The sequence below is a fragment of the Pseudopipra pipra genome, chromosome 26 (genome assembly GCF_036250125.1).
Source record: "Pseudopipra pipra isolate bDixPip1 chromosome 26, bDixPip1.hap1, whole genome shotgun sequence".
NCBI lineage: Eukaryota > Metazoa > Chordata > Aves > Passeriformes > Pipridae > Pseudopipra > Pseudopipra pipra.
Window position 1 is genome coordinate 3,450,949 of NC_087574.1, and position 16,985 is coordinate 3,467,933.

A 16,985-nucleotide genomic window follows, 5' to 3' on the forward strand; every position below is an offset into this window, starting at 1 on the left:
AGCAGGGACAGGACCCAGGGAAGGGCTGGAGCTGTGCCAGGGAGGTTTAGGTTGGATCTCAGGGAAGGTTCTTCCCCCAGAGGGTGGTTGGCACTGAACAGGCTCCCCAGGGCGCTTCCAGGGCTGGGACAGCCACAGCTTCTCTGGGCAACCTGTTCCAGGGCCTCCCCACCCTCCCAGGGAAGACTAATTTCCCAATATCCCGGACTTGTGGCTCCCAGAAGAGCAGCAATGCGGGACAGGACCCGGAGCAGCCCCACCAGGAGCTGGATGGAGACAGCACAAGAAGTTGTGCTATTTAAGGTATTGCTTCATATATCTTTTTTATGAGCTCTGGCAGCAGCAATAATATAATAGAGCTCTAATATGTGGTTTGCTGGGTACAAGCGAGGCTTTTCTGCATCGCAGAGCACAGTTACAGCCCAGCCGTGGCAGGAGAAATGAATTCCCTGGGCTCTGAAGCAAAAGCAACCTGCCCAGTTTTCCCATGCCTCAAAGTGTTGCTGCTGAGGTGTTTTCATGGTCCTGGTTTGCAAAAATCCCTTCCAGAATAAAGTTTCCATGTAAAAGCAGTGGCTGCTCTGGGGAGGGCTGGGCAGCCGGGGGGGGGTTGTGGTTGGAATTAGGTCAAATTTGGAATGAACTTGGTTGTGTTCAGGGGATTGGGGTCAGTAACAAGTTACAAAGCAGGTGACCCATTCCCCAAGTTACAGAGCAGGTGACCCATTCCCAGGGAGTTGGCATGGAAAAGATGGGCAGGAGATTTGGCTCCATCGTCCCAGCACAGCACCAGGGAGGGGGTTTGGGCTCAGGGCAGTGGGAAGGGGGTGTGGAACATCCCTGTGCACCAAGGGCATCCTCACAACAGGAACCCCAAATTCCTGCTGCTCCCTCAGGGAAGATTTTAGCATCTGCCAGGGATTTTTGTTGGGTTTGTTGTTAGGTTTTTTCCCAAATGAAGTCTGCAGGGCCTGATAAAAGCCAAGCAATGCTCCTGGGGCGCTGCAGCCAGCGGAGAGGGAACATCTGAACCACGGGTTTCCCTTGGATTTAGCCAAGAGACTTAGACCCCTGTGGGTGGAAATCAGCTTATCCTGAGGTGCAGGGGGAAGGGAAGGGGTTCTGTGTGTCCTTGCAGCATCTGCTGTACCTGGCACATTGCTGATGGGGAGCATTAAATGAGATTAATGGTGTTCTTGCTGTCTAACCCCCGTCGCTGTGTGAGATGTATAAAACCTTCTCCAGGGGGACTTCACATGTTTTTCTTGCTTCTAGTCCTTATTTCTGGATAAAAGAGTTGTTTCATATGGCCACCTTACCTAGGGCACACCAGTGGCCACAGAGGACCTACAGTCTGTGGGGCCCCACAGCTCAGGGAGCTGAGCTCGTTGTGGTCCTTGGTCAGGACAAAATGAACTGTTGGATCCACTGTGTGGGTATGAGGATTGTTAAAAGACTTATTAAACCTGAAGGTCCTTAAACATCAATCTGCTTTCCTTGGGATGATGTGGAATGAGGTAGCCCAGGTGGCTGTTAATGCTGATGAGCTGACGGGATCATGAGAGCCCATAAATGTCCTGAGATGATGGGTAATGTAACAGGGACATAAAAGAGAGCAGGAGGGTGAAGGTGTCCTGCTCAGGGAGGTGACAGTGGCACCTCTGGCAGTGAGCTCTGCCTGGCATTGGGAGCTCAGGGTATTAAAATGGAACCTTAAATAAAACTTTGGGGACAGAAAGCCTTCAAAGTAATGAGCTTTTTTAAAATCCCTGAGGGTGGAGTGGATTTGGGGGTGGGGGGGTGGCTGTGGCTGCTCATGTTTGTGGGCAAAGGGGATTTTCATGACTTATCTGTCCCTGGTGCCACTGGGAGACTGGGCAGGGATGGGGCAGTCCTGGGTGGTGCATCTCAGCCAGGGGCATCCTGGGATCAACTCGACAGTCATGGACCACCAGTGAGTCAGAGAACCATGGAATTACTTAGGTTGGAATCCCCCCATGTCCACTAAACCCTATCACAAAGTGCCACACCTGCTTGTTTTTTGAACAATTCCAGGACTGGGGGCTCCACCACTGCCCTGGGCAGCTCCTTCCAATGCCTGACCATTCTTGCAGTGAAGAAGTTTTTTTGCAGCCCATTTGTGCTGCAAAAAAGAGTTTCTGCTGCAGCCAAGCAGCCCTCCCCTCCCCTCCCCGTTTGCATCCTTGCACAGGCAGGTCCCTTTGCTGTGGGCTCTGTGTCCCCTGTGGGATTCTGATCCCTGGAAGTGTCACCCACCCTGTGCCACGTGGGATCTTAGAGTCACACAATGGCTTGGGTTGGAGGGACCTTAAAGCCCATCCAGTGCCACCCCTTGGCATGGGCAGGGACACCTTCCACCAGCCCAGATGGCTCCAACCTGGCCTTGGACACTTGCAGGGATCCAGGGGCAGCCACAGCTTCTCTGGGCAACCTGTGCCAGGGCCTGCCCACCCTCCCAGCCAACAATTCCTTCCCAATATCCCATTTCTCCCTGCCCTCTGGCAGTGGGAAGCCATTCCCTGTGTCCTGTCCCTCCATCCCTTGTCCCCAGTCCCTCTCCAGCTCTCCTGGAATCCCTTTAGGCTTCCTTCCATCCAGGAATGGAAGCGTGAGCCGATGCTTGGAGATCACCCCGCCCTCCGAGGCAGTGGTGGCACAGATGGAATGTTGGAAGTGGCAGCATTTTCCCTAATTCCAGGGTGACTCAGCTCCCTCCCATCTGTGGGAACTCCCACTGTCTCCGCCGGGCGCGGGGGGTGTCGATCCGTCTGGGATGTCTCGGGTGACTCCCGCTGTCCTCCCGTGCTCCCGTGGAGTCAGGCACTGCTGGGATCCCTGCTTTACCTACTCACAGCCTGGGGTTTCCCCACAGGAGGTGGAAAACACGGCAGCTGCCTGTTCTCCTGCTCCACACACCCAGAGGGAGTCCCGGAGAGGGGTTTTACTGCCGGGCTGGTGGCACCTGCACGAGCGGTGGGGAAAGGCTCTGTGGGCACAGGCAGTGCAGAACAGCTGGGGGGGCTGGAATTTTCTGCACTGGAGAGCAGTGGGGAGTTGCTGGAAGGTCTCTGTGCAGCCACAGGAAGAAGAAAGAAGGACACTGTGGATGGGAGGTGTCTGTCTTTGGACAAGGCATGGAGGGACAGGACACAGGGAATGGCTTCCCACTGACACAGGGCAGGGTTAGGTGGGATGTTGGGAAGGAATTGTTGGCTGGGAGGGTGGGCAGGCCCTGGCACAGGTTGCCCAGAGAAGCTGTGGCTGCCCCTGGATCCCTGGAAGTGTCCAAGGCCAGGTTGGAGCCATCTGGGCTGGTGGAAGGTGTCCCTGGCCATGGCAGGGGGTGGCACTGGATGGGCTTTGAGGTCCCTCCAACCCAAACCATTGTGTGGGTACCAGAGTATTTTTGGCAGGGCCCTACAGAATATTGCTGTTGTCAGTCCCAGAGCTGCTGCTGGGTAGGGAGTTCAGCAAGGGTGAGGAAGAACAGTTCATTAAATGAGTCAGTGGGGAGAGGTTGGGAAGACAGATTGTAATTATTATCCAAATGAATCCTGGCCTTGGAGCCGTTTGCTGGCACCTGTTAAAGGGCTCCAGGGCTCGGGCTGGGACACAGAGCTCATCCCTGGGCTGTGCTGCTGGGGGACAGCCTTGGTGGGCAAGGAGGAGGGATGCAATCCACCATCACCCACCTTTCTCCTCTTCCCACACCATCTGCTGCTTCCCCAGGGCATCCCCCAGGTTGTGGCTGCCTTGTCTGACCTTGTCCAACCCAAGACTGGTGATATTGTTGTCCCAGCCTGACCTGTCTTGGGCCAGTGACCTCATTTCACCTGTTTGGACCCGCCAAGTGGCCTCACGTTTGTGCCGGGGCATCGACTGTCCTAAGATGAGAAACTTTTTGTTAAACAAACAAACACTCTTTCCCCCCAAATAACCCCCAAACCCAGTAAAAAGCAGAGGATGCTGTTCTGCACCCGTTGCTGAAGGTGCCACCTGCTCCAAGGTGGGACTCGATGCTCCTCAAGGTCTCTTCCAACCTCAGCGATTCTGTGTTCTGCAAACAGAGCCTTGGGAACTTAAGAGCTGTTCCTGGGTTAATTTGTGCCCTCCTGGGAGGTGAACCTTGGTGGGATCATGCAGATACTCTTTCCTGCAACTAATAAGTTCCAGTCTGGTGGGACAGAGTCTGGTTGTTCTGCAGCACTTTGTTATGCGTGGAAGCAATCAGGGCCCGACGGAATCAGAGAGGGGGCAGCAGTTTTCTTAGTTTATGGACCAGCATAATTCTCAGATATCTGGAGCTTCACCATTAGAGTTTATTCATTTGCTGCCAGAATATTGGTGCTATATTTCTTTTTTAAATGCCCACTCAACCCCTGCTAAATTGCAGCGATGGCTGTGGGGGTGATTGATGGCAGTGTAAGGGCTGGCCACGAGTACTCACCATCCACACAAATTCTTGCACCAACAGGCCATTCCAGGGAGGGGCTGATGGCACAAATAAGAGGAAAATTGCAATATCTCTTACTCAATTAAACGTGCAGCCTGATGTGCCTCTGCTTAGTGCTGCCAGAGTTGAACTGCTCTTGAAGGGTGGAATGCAGGAGGATGAGTTGTGAGCCACAGGGTGATGTTTAATGCCATCCTGTAAAATAAACTCAGATTAAAACCAGAGTTCATCATGTCCAGTGGCAAAAACTGGTTTTTGGAGGCAGAGATGGATGTTTCAGGAGTGTTGTGTGTTATGGAGCAGCTTGTTATTAGATTTGGGATGCTGGCTGCTGCTGGGTCGGAAAAGAAACCACATTAATGCCAGCAACAGCCTAACCTGCCCTCAGGTGGTGCCTGGGACCTCGGTGAGCTCTGATTTCGAAGCAGCAGCCTTGGATAAAAGCAGAGTTGACATCCTGGCTGTTCCCAGACAGGCCCGTGACAGCAGAGCCCGGAGGGGCCCGGGCAGACATGGAGCTGCTTGTGAGGAAACATCTCGGTGCCGTGCCTGGCAGCGCTGCCTGGCAGGTCCCACGGGGGCATCTCAGCCTTGGAGGCCGAAAGGAAAACCCTCTCCTTGTAAACACGGCTCTGACAACTTCTGTGGCGCTGCCTCCCCGAGCTCCAGCCCCATCACTCTTCCCCGCTCCGAGATTAAACCTGACACCCTGAGGGATGGGCGAGATCCTGCTCGTCTGCCACGCTGCTCTGCCAGCTTCCTGACAGTCCAAAACAAACAGGGAGGGAAGGAGAAATCCATGGCTGCCCCTTGAGAGGGAGAAGATACCAAAGTGTCTCATCTCCTGTTGTCTCCCCTGGTTTGTGTCAGTGGTTGGAAGAGCCGTGTCTTGCCTTACAGTGACCCACTAAGTCACCTTTTGAATCCGTGGCTCTGGGATTTTTGTATCCCCCAGGATACAGGATGTAGGAGATGGAAGGAGAAATCTGTGGCTGCCCCTTGAGAGGGAGAAGATACCAAAGTGTCTCATCTCCTGTTGTTTCCCCTGCTAGTTTGTGTCAGTGGTTGGAAGAGCCGTGTCTTGCCTTACAGTGACCAACTAAGTCACCTTTTGAATCCGTGGGTCTGGGATTTTTGTATCCTCCAGGATACTGGGGTACATATAAACTGATGAAGAGGATGCCCTAAAGGCTGCTTTGGTTTGCATCCCCCTCTGCATGAGATAGGGGCTTGATTGCTTCCCTTTTGTCCATTATTTGGAAGGGATATCAAGTCCTTTTTGCCCATTAACATGAGTTCCTCCTTCCCAGGCTGCACTTGCAGGCTCATCCCTCTTGGAAAAGGATCCTCTTGGGATCTGACGCTTCAGAAACCCCTTATTGTGGGTGTCCCTTGCACTTTTCTTTTCCCAGCCATCATTTCATTTTCAATAATGTCCCTCCTGCCAGGGTGTGAACAAATGGACCACAGGGATGCACTTGGCTGGAGCCAACAGGACCGTGCTGTTCCTCTCACCTCCAGTGGAATAATGACATGGCTCGGTGCCACCACAGCCTCAGCAGGTGCCACAGGAGAGCTGGGAGCCATAGGAATGTACATCCCTGCCAAAACCTCAGAGAGGAAGTCTGCTTCCCTCCTAAACAGGATCTTTTCCCACCATCCCAGGGGGGGTTTTTGCCCAAACCCATCTCCCTCCTCCACTTCCAGCTTCGCGTTCCCCTTCTCCCGGACCCGCCTAGAAAATCCTTGTTTTCCTCTCTTCTCTGTTACTGCTGGATGGTGGCTTGCTGGGATATGTGTCTCTTTGAACCTTTGTGCACCACAAATGTGGAGGAAATTGCCCAGGCTGCTAATTCCCTCTCTTTTCCCTGCTTGTGCCTTGATGTGACAATCACAGCTCTCCTCGCCGGCGAGCTCTCACCTGCCTCTTTGTCTGCATTTAGAAAAGTAATTTACAGACTTCAAATTACTTGCTTTTGCCATCATTTTTCTCTGTGCTGAAAGGGTAATTTATCAGCAGACACGCTTGTCCTGTGGATCCTGGTTATAAACTGTGAAATACCTGTTTCTCTATTACCCTGGTCAGGCTTCCTTGCCTTTGGAATATCGCTCTTGTTTGCCCTGGTGGTTTGACATGCAGCAGGATGTGTTTGTACACTGATGTCCCAGAGCTTTTGATGGTCTGTTTTGGGCGTGGAATGTGTTAGGGATACCCGTGGTTTGTGTTTTCATCTCACAGAACACACATTTTTGCCCTTTATCATCTAAGGAAGGGCTTTCCCTTTGCTAGGGAAGGGCTCTGTGGTGGTCAGTTAACAGGTTGGACTCGGTGATCTTAAAGGTCTTTTCCAACCTCAATGATTCCATCAAATCCTATTTCATAGATTCAGAGCTTATTTGCCTTTGTACTCCAACAGGGATTTTCAGAGGAGCTGTCAAAAGGAGCTGTGATCCATCAAAGAGAAAAAATAGGTATTTTTATAGACTATTCTCAGGGTACTTGTCTGTATTTTTGTTTCTGGCTTGTGCTGGACCTTTTTATTGCAAGATTAAACATCACTAACAGCAAGGAAGTGCTGTTTTCCCTGAAGACACATAAACTGAGGTTAAATCATCCTGCTTTGCCTCGTGTTTACTGTCTCAGGTGTATCACAGTGGAGAGACTGATGTTGCCCTTTTCAAACAGCTCCCTGTTTTATCCTGATGATCAGATAATGCTCCAAATCCTTCCCTGTTATCAGGGAGCCTGAAACCAAGAGGATCCCATGAAAAAAAAAAGATGTTGTCTCTTCCCAAATAATCACTCCCAGCAGAGGTGAGAGGGTGAGGAACACCCTGCAGCCCCTGTCCTGTTCCATCGTGTTCCTTGGATAAACACAAAGGGTTTACACAGGAATTTTTACAGCTGCAAAGGGCCATATAAAAAAAGGGCCCATAAAATTGCCTGAATTTATTTGGCTAAAAGACTACACCGGGTACAGCAGCTCTTAAATCCTTATCCAGCATTTCCTGTTCTCATTCCAGGCTTCCCTGTTTCCCTGTGATTTCCACTAAGCCAGTTTTGATTCTTCCTGTGTTTGAAACTCCTCCCAATTAGAAATTTTTGACTCCTGCCTTCAAAGCTTATCTGGGAAAACCCATTTAGGGGGGCCCTGGCTGCAAACACAGGCTCACTGTTCAGCTTATCTTTCCAGCTCGGATGGTTTAATAGGTCAGCCAAGTATTAAAATGGGATTTTTTCATTTGGATATAAAATCTTTTTTAAAGGGCATCATTTTTTCCCCCCCCTGCAAACATTTCATATTTAGACTTGACTATCATTTCATGTCTCTCTTCATTTCACCTGCTTCTCAACGCTGTGGTTATAAACCCCGTGTCAATATTTGAGGGAAATAAATTGCTGATGACTCCGGCTTCTGGTTGGTTTTATGACTCATCTTGGGGTCACATGAGCTCAGCAACCCCATTAGTTGGGATTTATGACAGCCTGGAGCCCGGGTCCTCTTGGTGCTGGGCTCAGAGTAGCCAGTACTGGTGTTTGCTGGTTGCTGACTGGTTTCACAAACTGGGCTTTGTGGAGCTGGGACTTGAAGGCGACTCACGCTCCCCGTTCCCTTTGGCAGAAGCCACCACGGGGGAGGACTGGGGGGTTTCCAAATGGCTCTGGGACATTTTGTCCTCCTGTGTGTTACAGGAAGAAGTTCTGCCTGTCTAGATGTGCCCTGCTCTGGCAGTGCCAGGTGTTAGGAGGGATTTGTTGGGGTTTAACCTTTGGTTTTCCGTGTGTTCTCCCAGCTGGGGGAAGGCTGAGCATGAGCTGGTTGGGGTCACCGTGATCAAAGATGTCACATCTCTGCTACCCCGCCAAAAGCCACCACATTTGGGAACCCGGGTCCCCCCACTTGAAAATCCATATCCAACCCACTTGGAAACCTGTGTCCACCCCCCTTGGAAATTTCTATGTCCCCCTCTTGGAAATTCACGTCCACCCCACTTGGAAACCCATGTCCACCCCACACAGAAACTGGTGTCCCTCCCACTTGGAAACCCTTGTGTCCACCCCACTTGGAAACCTGTGTGTCCCCCTCTTGGAAATTCATGTCCACCCCACTTGGAAACCTGTGTGTCCATCCCTTGGAAACCTTTGTCCCCCCCACTTGGAAGGTGATGTCACCAGTGGTGGCCTGGGAGCCCCCACCTGGGCTTTGCCCAGAGTTTCTTTCAAGGAACAGGCCAAAATGAGACTAAAGAGGAGGAAAAGTGATGGTGCCAAGTTTGGGGACCCTCAGGACGCCCCAAGGGACACAAAACACCTGGTGCCAGGTTTTGGGGTCCCCCACTGTCACCCAGATTTTGGGATGCCCAGAACCCCCCGCTGTCATCCCAAGGGACACAGGGAACACCCGGTGTCAGGTGCTGGGGACTCCCAGGACCCCCCTCTGTCCCAGTGGAGGAGATCTTCCCTCATTTGCCCAACTGTTTTAAACTCTAATTTAATTTGCCAAGGAGTGGGAGTGAGGAATTAAGGGATTCTTGTGTCATTTGTGTCAGGAGAGCACAGGGATCATTCCCATGGCTGGCAGCTGTGCCTGCAGGGTCGATTTTCAGCAGCTGGATGAGCATGGAGTGAGTGTGGGCTCAAGTTTCCTCCTGTTGGGGTAATCCCCTCTCTGTGTCTGCAGGCAGGAACGTGCAGCAGTGGTGGCCTCACACAAACCCAGGGAATTGGGTTATTTTTTGCCCAAACACAGCTTGTTTCTCAGAGATTTAACACGATCTGACTCCAGCGAGCTGCTGAAGACATTTGTTCTTTGCTCTAAAACAGTTTTCCCTTCCTGTCTTCCATCTTTTCTTATCTGGAAGGAGAACACGATGCACTGAGTGATTAAAACAGGATGGATTTTTCTGGGGATATTTCCCTCCAAAGCCATGGCTGTTTCCCATCCCTCTGGTGTGGAAACAGGGGTTGATTATACAGGGAATATTATGTCATTTCTCTCTTCTCTCCTTGCAGGCATTTAGAAAATTGGGGAAGTATTATATCGTTTTTCTCTTCCCCCAGGTGTTTACAAGATATGGGAAATGCTACATGTTCAACTCAGGAGAAGAAGGGCGGCCTCTCCTCACCACAGTGAAGGGTGGGACAGGCAATGGACTGGAGATCATGCTGGACATCCAGCAGGATGAATATTTGCCAATCTGGGGAGAAACAGGTAAGACCTTCTTTTTCCTCCGGTGATTTTTTTGGAAAGACCTTCCCATCCCATCCCACCCAACGTCTAAACCAGCTCTTGAAAGCAAGAGGAGCTCAATCTGTGCAGAAATGAGTTGCTTTTCTTCTTGGTGTCTGTGGCTGCCAGTTGGGACCAGCATTTCTGTATTTCAGCTCATCTGGAAGTGCTGGGCTTGGGTGTCTTGGCACCAAAGTTTGGGAGGCCAAACAGGAGTGTCACCACCTGTCCTGGGACAAGGATGGGCATTTTTGGGTGGCAGGGGGTGTGGTGTCTCCTTCAGAGGCTCCAGCACGTCCCTCTTCCTTGGAAAAGCATTTTTTGGAGGCCAGGTTCAGGGTGGACCTCCAGCTACTCTGTGTTTTCCTCTTCCTTGGAATTTGGGAACATTTGTTGCCCTGATAGTTGTCTCTGCTGGGTTAGTGCTGCTTGGGTGGGTCAAGGACTGGGTTTGTTGGACTGGGAGCATTTGGGATGGATGGAATTAACTGGGTTGAGCATCTTGTGAGAGCTGCACTGGTCCTGGCACAGGAAGGTTGGAACTTTGGACTGTCCCACAGGTCTCATGGGTCAGGATGGTGTCTTAGTTTAACAAGATTACAACTTAGAAATTAAGAAACTTCAGTAGAAATGTGGAAAAGGAAAAAAAAACAAACAGCTTTTTATTGACAAAATCTGAATAAACAACAAAATGTGCAATCAAAAACTTCCAGAAGAAACAAAACCAAGTCCCAATTCCCTAGTTCCCAGTTCCCACCATCCCAACCCAGGTGCCACAGTGGGAATTTGCTGGCAGAACTGGTGCCAGTTCCTTCAGTGAACCTGGAGTGTGACATGTGCCACCAAAGCCACCCACCCGTTCAGGGCAAACCTTATCAGCTCCTCAGCAGTGGCAGCTGCAGTTCTCATGAAGCCACTGTTGACATTTGAAACAAAGCATCCAAAAAAATAAAAAACACACTGGAAAAATTGCCAGCCTCTATTTTGTCTGGCAGCTCAAGGCAGAGCTTTGTGGGGAGAGTTGTTCAGGAGGAGGAGGAGGAGGTTGTGTTTATTTTTGGTATCAGGAAAAGGAGTAAATATCACTCCAGGTCTCGTGTCACCGTTGCTCTGTCACCCTGTACAGATGAGGCCCCTCGAGCACCTTTCAAACCCCAGCTCAGCAGCAGAGAAGGGGGTTGGAGTCATTCAAAAGTTAAAATTTATCTGTGTGGGGTTTGACTCTCCCGATTCCAGCAGCTTCCCGTGGTCCTGGCACTCAGGTCAGGTTGGCTCAGGCTTTCAGAGCAGGAGCTTTGCCTTCCAGTTTGGAGATCCAAGTCAGCCTGACCTGGCCCAGGGGAGGGGGAGGAAACCCTCCTTTGGAATAATCATTTCTGGTGCCCTGGTTGGGAGTGTTGTCCTTTCACAGGCTGTTCACGGTGCAGAGGGGGAAGATGAAGAGCATCTGCCTCTGATGTTTTCCTGGGGGAGCTCGTGGGGGCAGGAAACCACCTCACTGATGGCTCAGGGGTGTCCCAGGGGTGGACAGACAGCCCTGGAGCTCTCTGTGTTCAACCTTGTTGGGTTCTTGTATCATGGAATCACAAACTGGTTTGAGTGGGAAGGGAATTTACAGACCATCCATTCCACCCCCTACCATGGGCAGGGGCACCTTCCACCAGCCCAGGTGGCTCCAACTCATCCAGCCTGGCCTTGGACACTTCCAGGGATCCAGGGGCAGCCACAGCTTCTCTGGGCAACCTGTGCCAGGGCCTGCCCACCCTCCCAGCCAACAATTCCTTCCCAATATCCCATCTCTCCCTGCCCTCTGGCAGTGGGAAGCCATTCCCTGTGTCCTGTCCCTCCATCCCTTGTCCCCAGTCCCTCTCCAGCTCTCCTGGAGCCCCTTTAGGCTCTGGATCAGCTCTCCCTGGATCCTTCTCTTCTCCAGGTGAACCCCCCAAGCTCTCCCAGCCTGGCTCCAGAGCTGAGGTTTTTTTGGACCCCTCTGAGGTTCTCCATGGACAGGAAGGTTCTCCACAGTCCCGGGAGCTGCCTTGTGGAGAATCCTTTAGGAGAAACCCACCCAGAAATGTGCTGCCTTCAGAGCTGTGCTTTCCTGCCACTGTGATTTTGGGAAAGGTGGCTCAGTCTTGGGTGGGTAAATCAGCCTCTCATGACACAGGAGGCAAAAAAGAAGCAACAAGCAAGTGAAGAAATGAATTAGGAGGGAAAACAATGAGGGAGGAGGATCAACCAAGTCTTGTGGGAGGAGGCTTCCAGTCTGGTACCTCCACATCTGTGAGCATCACTCTCATCTGGAGGCCAGGGGAGATGGCAGCTGCTGCTCTGCTTGCTCCCTTCAGACAACCTTCAAGCCCTGCCTGTGGCCAAGGAGGCCTGTCCATGGCCCTGGACTTCAAACCTGAGGTGGGGAAAAACCCAACCCCAAGTGCCTTCAGTTCTGTCAAAAGTCTTGTGGCTTTCAGGGTCTTTTTGAGTGCAGACTTGGCATCTGAGCCCACGTGGAAGGGAACAATGGAACAATGTCCTCTGTTGATTGTCCTGCCCCCTGTGACCTCCCCACTGCTAATCTCACACTTATTACACTGAAATTTGTGCTAAGCTGAGGATTAGAGGCACAGGGAGGGATTCTCACCTCCCTAGAACTGGGCTGAAATTTTCCAAGATTCAAGGCAAAACTATAAAACCAGAGCCTGGATGGGTCAGATGGTGGAGGAGAAGCTCTTGGACTCGTTACAAGGAAACTTGACCGTGTTCTTACAGGCTCAGGTAGAGCTGGTACTTGACTTTGAAGCCTGTAAAACATTAATCTTTGCCTTTCAACAAAAGACTTTTCATCTCCCACGTTTGTACAGCGCCTTGTACAAGATGTCTTCAATCTTCATGGAGCTCTCTGGACACCACCAGAATCCAAAATATTAACTATAGTGGTTAATAGTTGCTGTTCCCATGGAAACACTTAGCTCTTAGTAGGTAAGTGAAGGAGTTGATTATTTCCAAATATTTGCATAATAATGTAAATGTGTTTGGAATTAAATCTCCTCAGCTGCTGCCACTGGGACTTCCCAAACTTGGCTTTCTAAGGAAAGGCTTTGCCAAGGGCACGGAGCTCTTAGCAGGGAACTCCAACCCTGGCTGTGGAGGGGGCTGAAGGTGGATGTGGGGTGGGATGTTGGCATTGCAGTGCCAAAGGCAGGTGGGCATGGGGAGCTCCAGCCCTGGGGAACCTCCAGGGTGGAAGGAGTTGAGTTTTTAATTCCCTGGAAGTGTCTAAGGCCAGGTTGGATGGGGCTTGGAGCAACCTGGGCTAGTGGAAGGTGTCCCTGCCCATGGCAGGGGGTGGCACTGGATGGTCTTCAGGATTCCTTCCACCCCAAAGCATTCCATGATTAAAACTTGACCTGCTCCATTCCCTCCTTATCTTTAACTCCTCAGATGTTTTCCAGACTGGTTTTGCTGCTCCATTTTCCCAGTAGATGGGCCCATCCTGGGCCCAGCAGCTGCTCTTTTGGCTGCCTCTTAGACAATGATTTTTGTGTGGTTGAGTCACTGACCTTTTTTTCCTGCAGTTCCCAACTTTCCCTCAAATGTGGCTGCTTTCCCAGCTGGCTGTCCCATGTTAGTCCAATTTTTCCCAGAGCTTTCTGGGGCTGTCCCCACCCAGCTGCTGTCTCAGCCCTGGTGTTGCACCCCATTAGGGCTCCAGAAATGCTAAAGATGGACCAACCTCCATCGCCACAGGGGGGTCTTCACGTGGAATAACATTCATTTCTCTGGTCCATGGTGGTGCCCTTGGCTTGTGCTTCCTGCAAGGCTCTATCCCAGAGGAAACACCGACCCAAAGAACCCTCCAGGCCCTGCCTCTCCATCCCCCCCATGGCCAGGACACCCCATAGGACCTTTCTTCCCTCACCCAGGCCCCTCAAACCCTGTGGGCACAGGGCAGCTGTGAATCCTTTGGCTCCAGGGGTGATTTTTACCAACACTGAGTTCAAACAGCAGCACCTGATCCTGTATTTAACCCCGAGGCTGCTTTGGTTTTCCTCTGGATTTGGAGATGCCACAAAACCACCTTTTCCTTCATGGAAACAGTCAGAGCATGGACTCCCCAAATCCTCCTTTTGCTGCTGCCTCAGGATCTCAGCTTGCTTTTTTAAATGGTTCTTTGCAATGCAAATAAGGAGCAAAGAAGGAAAACATTGGTTTGGAGCTTGGGATGGGGCTGCTGCTGGAGCTGCTGCCACCGTGTCACGTTGGCATATGGCTTGTAATGCAAGAAGAGGTTTAATTATCACTGACTGGGCAAACAGAATGAAGTGGATTGTCATCCTAGGAAGTCTTTAACCGAGGATCCATTGATATCTTGGGAAGCTGAAATATCTCGTCTGACAAATGACTTGTGAGAGGAAAATATTCCTTTTGCTCATCTTCACGTGCAAAGCCGTGGTTTGAACATGTGAAATGTCTGTGCAGCCTGATTTTGGAAGGGCCAGGGCACACAGACTGCTCCAGTCTGGATTTCCAAGTGCAAAGGGAAAGGGGGAATTTGGCTGTGTGTGGATGTCGGGGCATCAGGCGGCCCTGCCGTCCTCGGGCGTGCAAAAATATTGTGTCAGGGCTGTCAAAATCGTGAGGGGGGTGGGAAAAAAAAAAAAAAGTGATGATGCAAAGGAAAAGAGAAGGAAATCTGCAGCTTTGGAATTTTTGCGCTTCCAGAACCGAAATTTTCCGGCGTTTTATTTTAACCCCTGAGCTTCCCAGACGTGGAGAGAGCTGGGGAAATAATCGTGGCTGAAATCTTCACATCACTTAAGAAAACCTTTAGATATTCCTGGAATAAACCTGATCTGTTCCAGATATAAATCTGGAAGTGTCCAAGGCCAGGTTGGAGCAACCTGGGCTGGTGGAAGGTGTCCCTCCCCGTGGCAGGGGGTGGCACTGGATGGGCTCTAAGGTCCCTTCCAACCCAAACCATGCTGGGATTCTGTGATATTCCAGGTGGGAATCACGATGCAAACAAACAAAAAAAACCCCTAGAAATCTTACAAGAGGGGAAAAAAAATGATACCAGGGAAAACTCCTTCTGGTAACAGAGGAGGAAACAACAAACCACAGACTCAGGAGGAGTGGAGGTGGAACCTGCACATATGGCCCAGAGTGTCCCAAATTTTCCAGTTTCCCATCTTTGTCTCACAGGATGAGGCCCCAGGGAGCTGTGGGGCTGCTGAGGGGGTTTGTTTTGTTGCACTTGGGAGGGAAAGAGGCAGAAATGCAATCAAATCCAGTAAAATCCCCCTGTAATTCATAGCGGGGATTGGAAAGGGAAGACACTTCTGGGTAATCTTTCTGGAGTGGCCCAAGGAATTATCCAGTGACCTGGGACAGGAGCCCAGTAAAAATTGGAAATCACTGGGCTACAGGGCTGGAAATAAGAAATAAAGTGAAGGGTTCTGTGTTTGTTTCAGGAATTGTTGGATAAAGGTGAACATTTTATAGTAATTAATCAAATAACACAATGAATAAAAAAGAGGGGGAGGAGAAACATGCTGTGAAATGGCCATAAGGAGGAGCAGGAAATCCATAAAGCTGGAGCTTCAATCCACTTAGAAGACAATCCCAGAGTATTATGGACTCCTGTTATTTACCTCAACAAAAACACGGGTTCAGAGGGATTTGCAGCACAAATCAGCCACGTTCCCTCATCACAACCAGCACCACCACGGTGCTTTTGGCTTGGGAATGGGCTGTTCCCCCTCCTTACTCCCAAAAGCCCTGATAATTTCTGGGATCCTGCAGAGGGTTTGGGGAAGTCCTGGATGACCTCAGGTGCCTGGAGGCCAAAGCTGCCAGCCCTGAAGGCTCATCCTGTAGAAGTTGACTGCTTCAGGCACAAACTGGGAGCGTTTCCATGGTTTCTTTGATTTATGTTGGTTTTTTTTCCCCTGCCCTCCGGGGTTCCGTGCCAGGCAAAACAGATCTGAGCAGCATCTTGTGCTGCCAGGATGGGGCTGTTCCTCCTCCATCCAGCATCTCCCTGCAAGGATCTGCCAGTGAGGAGACACAGCTGATTTAGCTCTGGGGTCCCATGTCCCCCCTTTCCCCAAAGCCCCCCCAGCTGCTCTCCAGCTGTGCAGCCTCTGTCCTCGGTGCATTAATGAGCCCAGCCCCTGGAGCAGTTGGTTTTCCAGCTGTGGAGAGGCACAAACACTCACTGTCAGCTACTTCTGCATTTTAAGATGATTGGGGGTGGCTCTTCATGATTCCAGGCCTCTTTTTGCTTACAAAAGGTCTGGACTGAAGTGGAGAAGCAGCCTGAGCTCCCCCAGGGCATGGCTGAGAACCCCCCGAGCTCCTGGTGGGATCCCAGGGGGTGTTTTGGATTTACACCCCAGGCATTCCCCAGAGTTTGGGGAAAAGGGGGAAAAAAGACACAGGTTTGTGCCTCTGCTTCTTTTCCAGCTTGTGGAATAATTATAATGAATATGAAACTCGCCTGTAAATGTAAAATAAGTAGGACACGGCCTGGGAATGGGAGAATGAGGGAGAGCAGCAGGAATGGAGGGCTGTGGCAATGGATACCCCATCCACACATTCCTGCAGAGCCCTGAGCACGTTTCCAAGCAGGAACACGCTCCCAAAAAGTCCATGTGCTCTGTGCTGACTCCAGGGCTTCTCAGAGCTTTTGCAATTCCCATCCCATCCCTTCCCATCCCGGGGGTGGTGGGAGCAGGGCCCTCCTGCTGCTGCCTGGGGGCAGCTTTTTTTTGCAGATGAAACTCTTGTTTGCCTTGGAAGGGGCTGGTTCTTAATTTCATGATCAATTAAGATATAAAAGGGAACAGGAAAATAAAACCAACCCAGAAGGAAAGCAAGGCAAGGTGTCTGTGAGGGAGTAACTCACTTTCTCCAGCTCTTCTGAGCCCGGAGCATTTCCCAGCTGATTAACAAACCTTGGGTGTCCCTGGAAAAGCTGCTCCCTCTGGGAGGAAGGAACAGCAAAAAGGCTTTTATTATTCACCACAAGAATGGTTTGAGATGGAGGGAAGGATCCTGAATCCATCTGCAAACTGCAGCTGGGATCTGGGGAGCTGGAGGGAGACGGGGGGCACCTGGGTCGGTGTCCTCTGGTGTTCCAGAAGCATCATCCCAGGATCCTGCATTAACAGCCTCCCTCCTGATTAGCTTCAGCTGATCTGTTATTATGGAATGATGGATAAGACACCCCAGCATCTCCCCTGGGGCTCGATTCCTGGTCTTTGGGGGATGTGGCAGTG

At 51.1% G+C, this 16,985-nt stretch overlaps 1 protein-coding gene across 2 annotated transcripts in view; it reads left to right on the forward strand.

Moving 5' to 3' along the window:
* The window catches only part of LOC135402934 (acid-sensing ion channel 2), a 375,830-nt gene that overhangs the window by 327,085 nt on the left and 31,760 nt on the right, over nucleotides 1-16,985 (forward strand). For both annotated transcript variants that reach the window (XM_064636492.1, XM_064636494.1), the window contains exon 2: nucleotides 9,537-9,687. In XM_064636492.1, coding sequence (XP_064492562.1) covers nucleotides 9,537-9,687 — 151 coding nt within the window. The remainder of the gene's footprint in view (nucleotides 1-9,536; nucleotides 9,688-16,985) is intronic.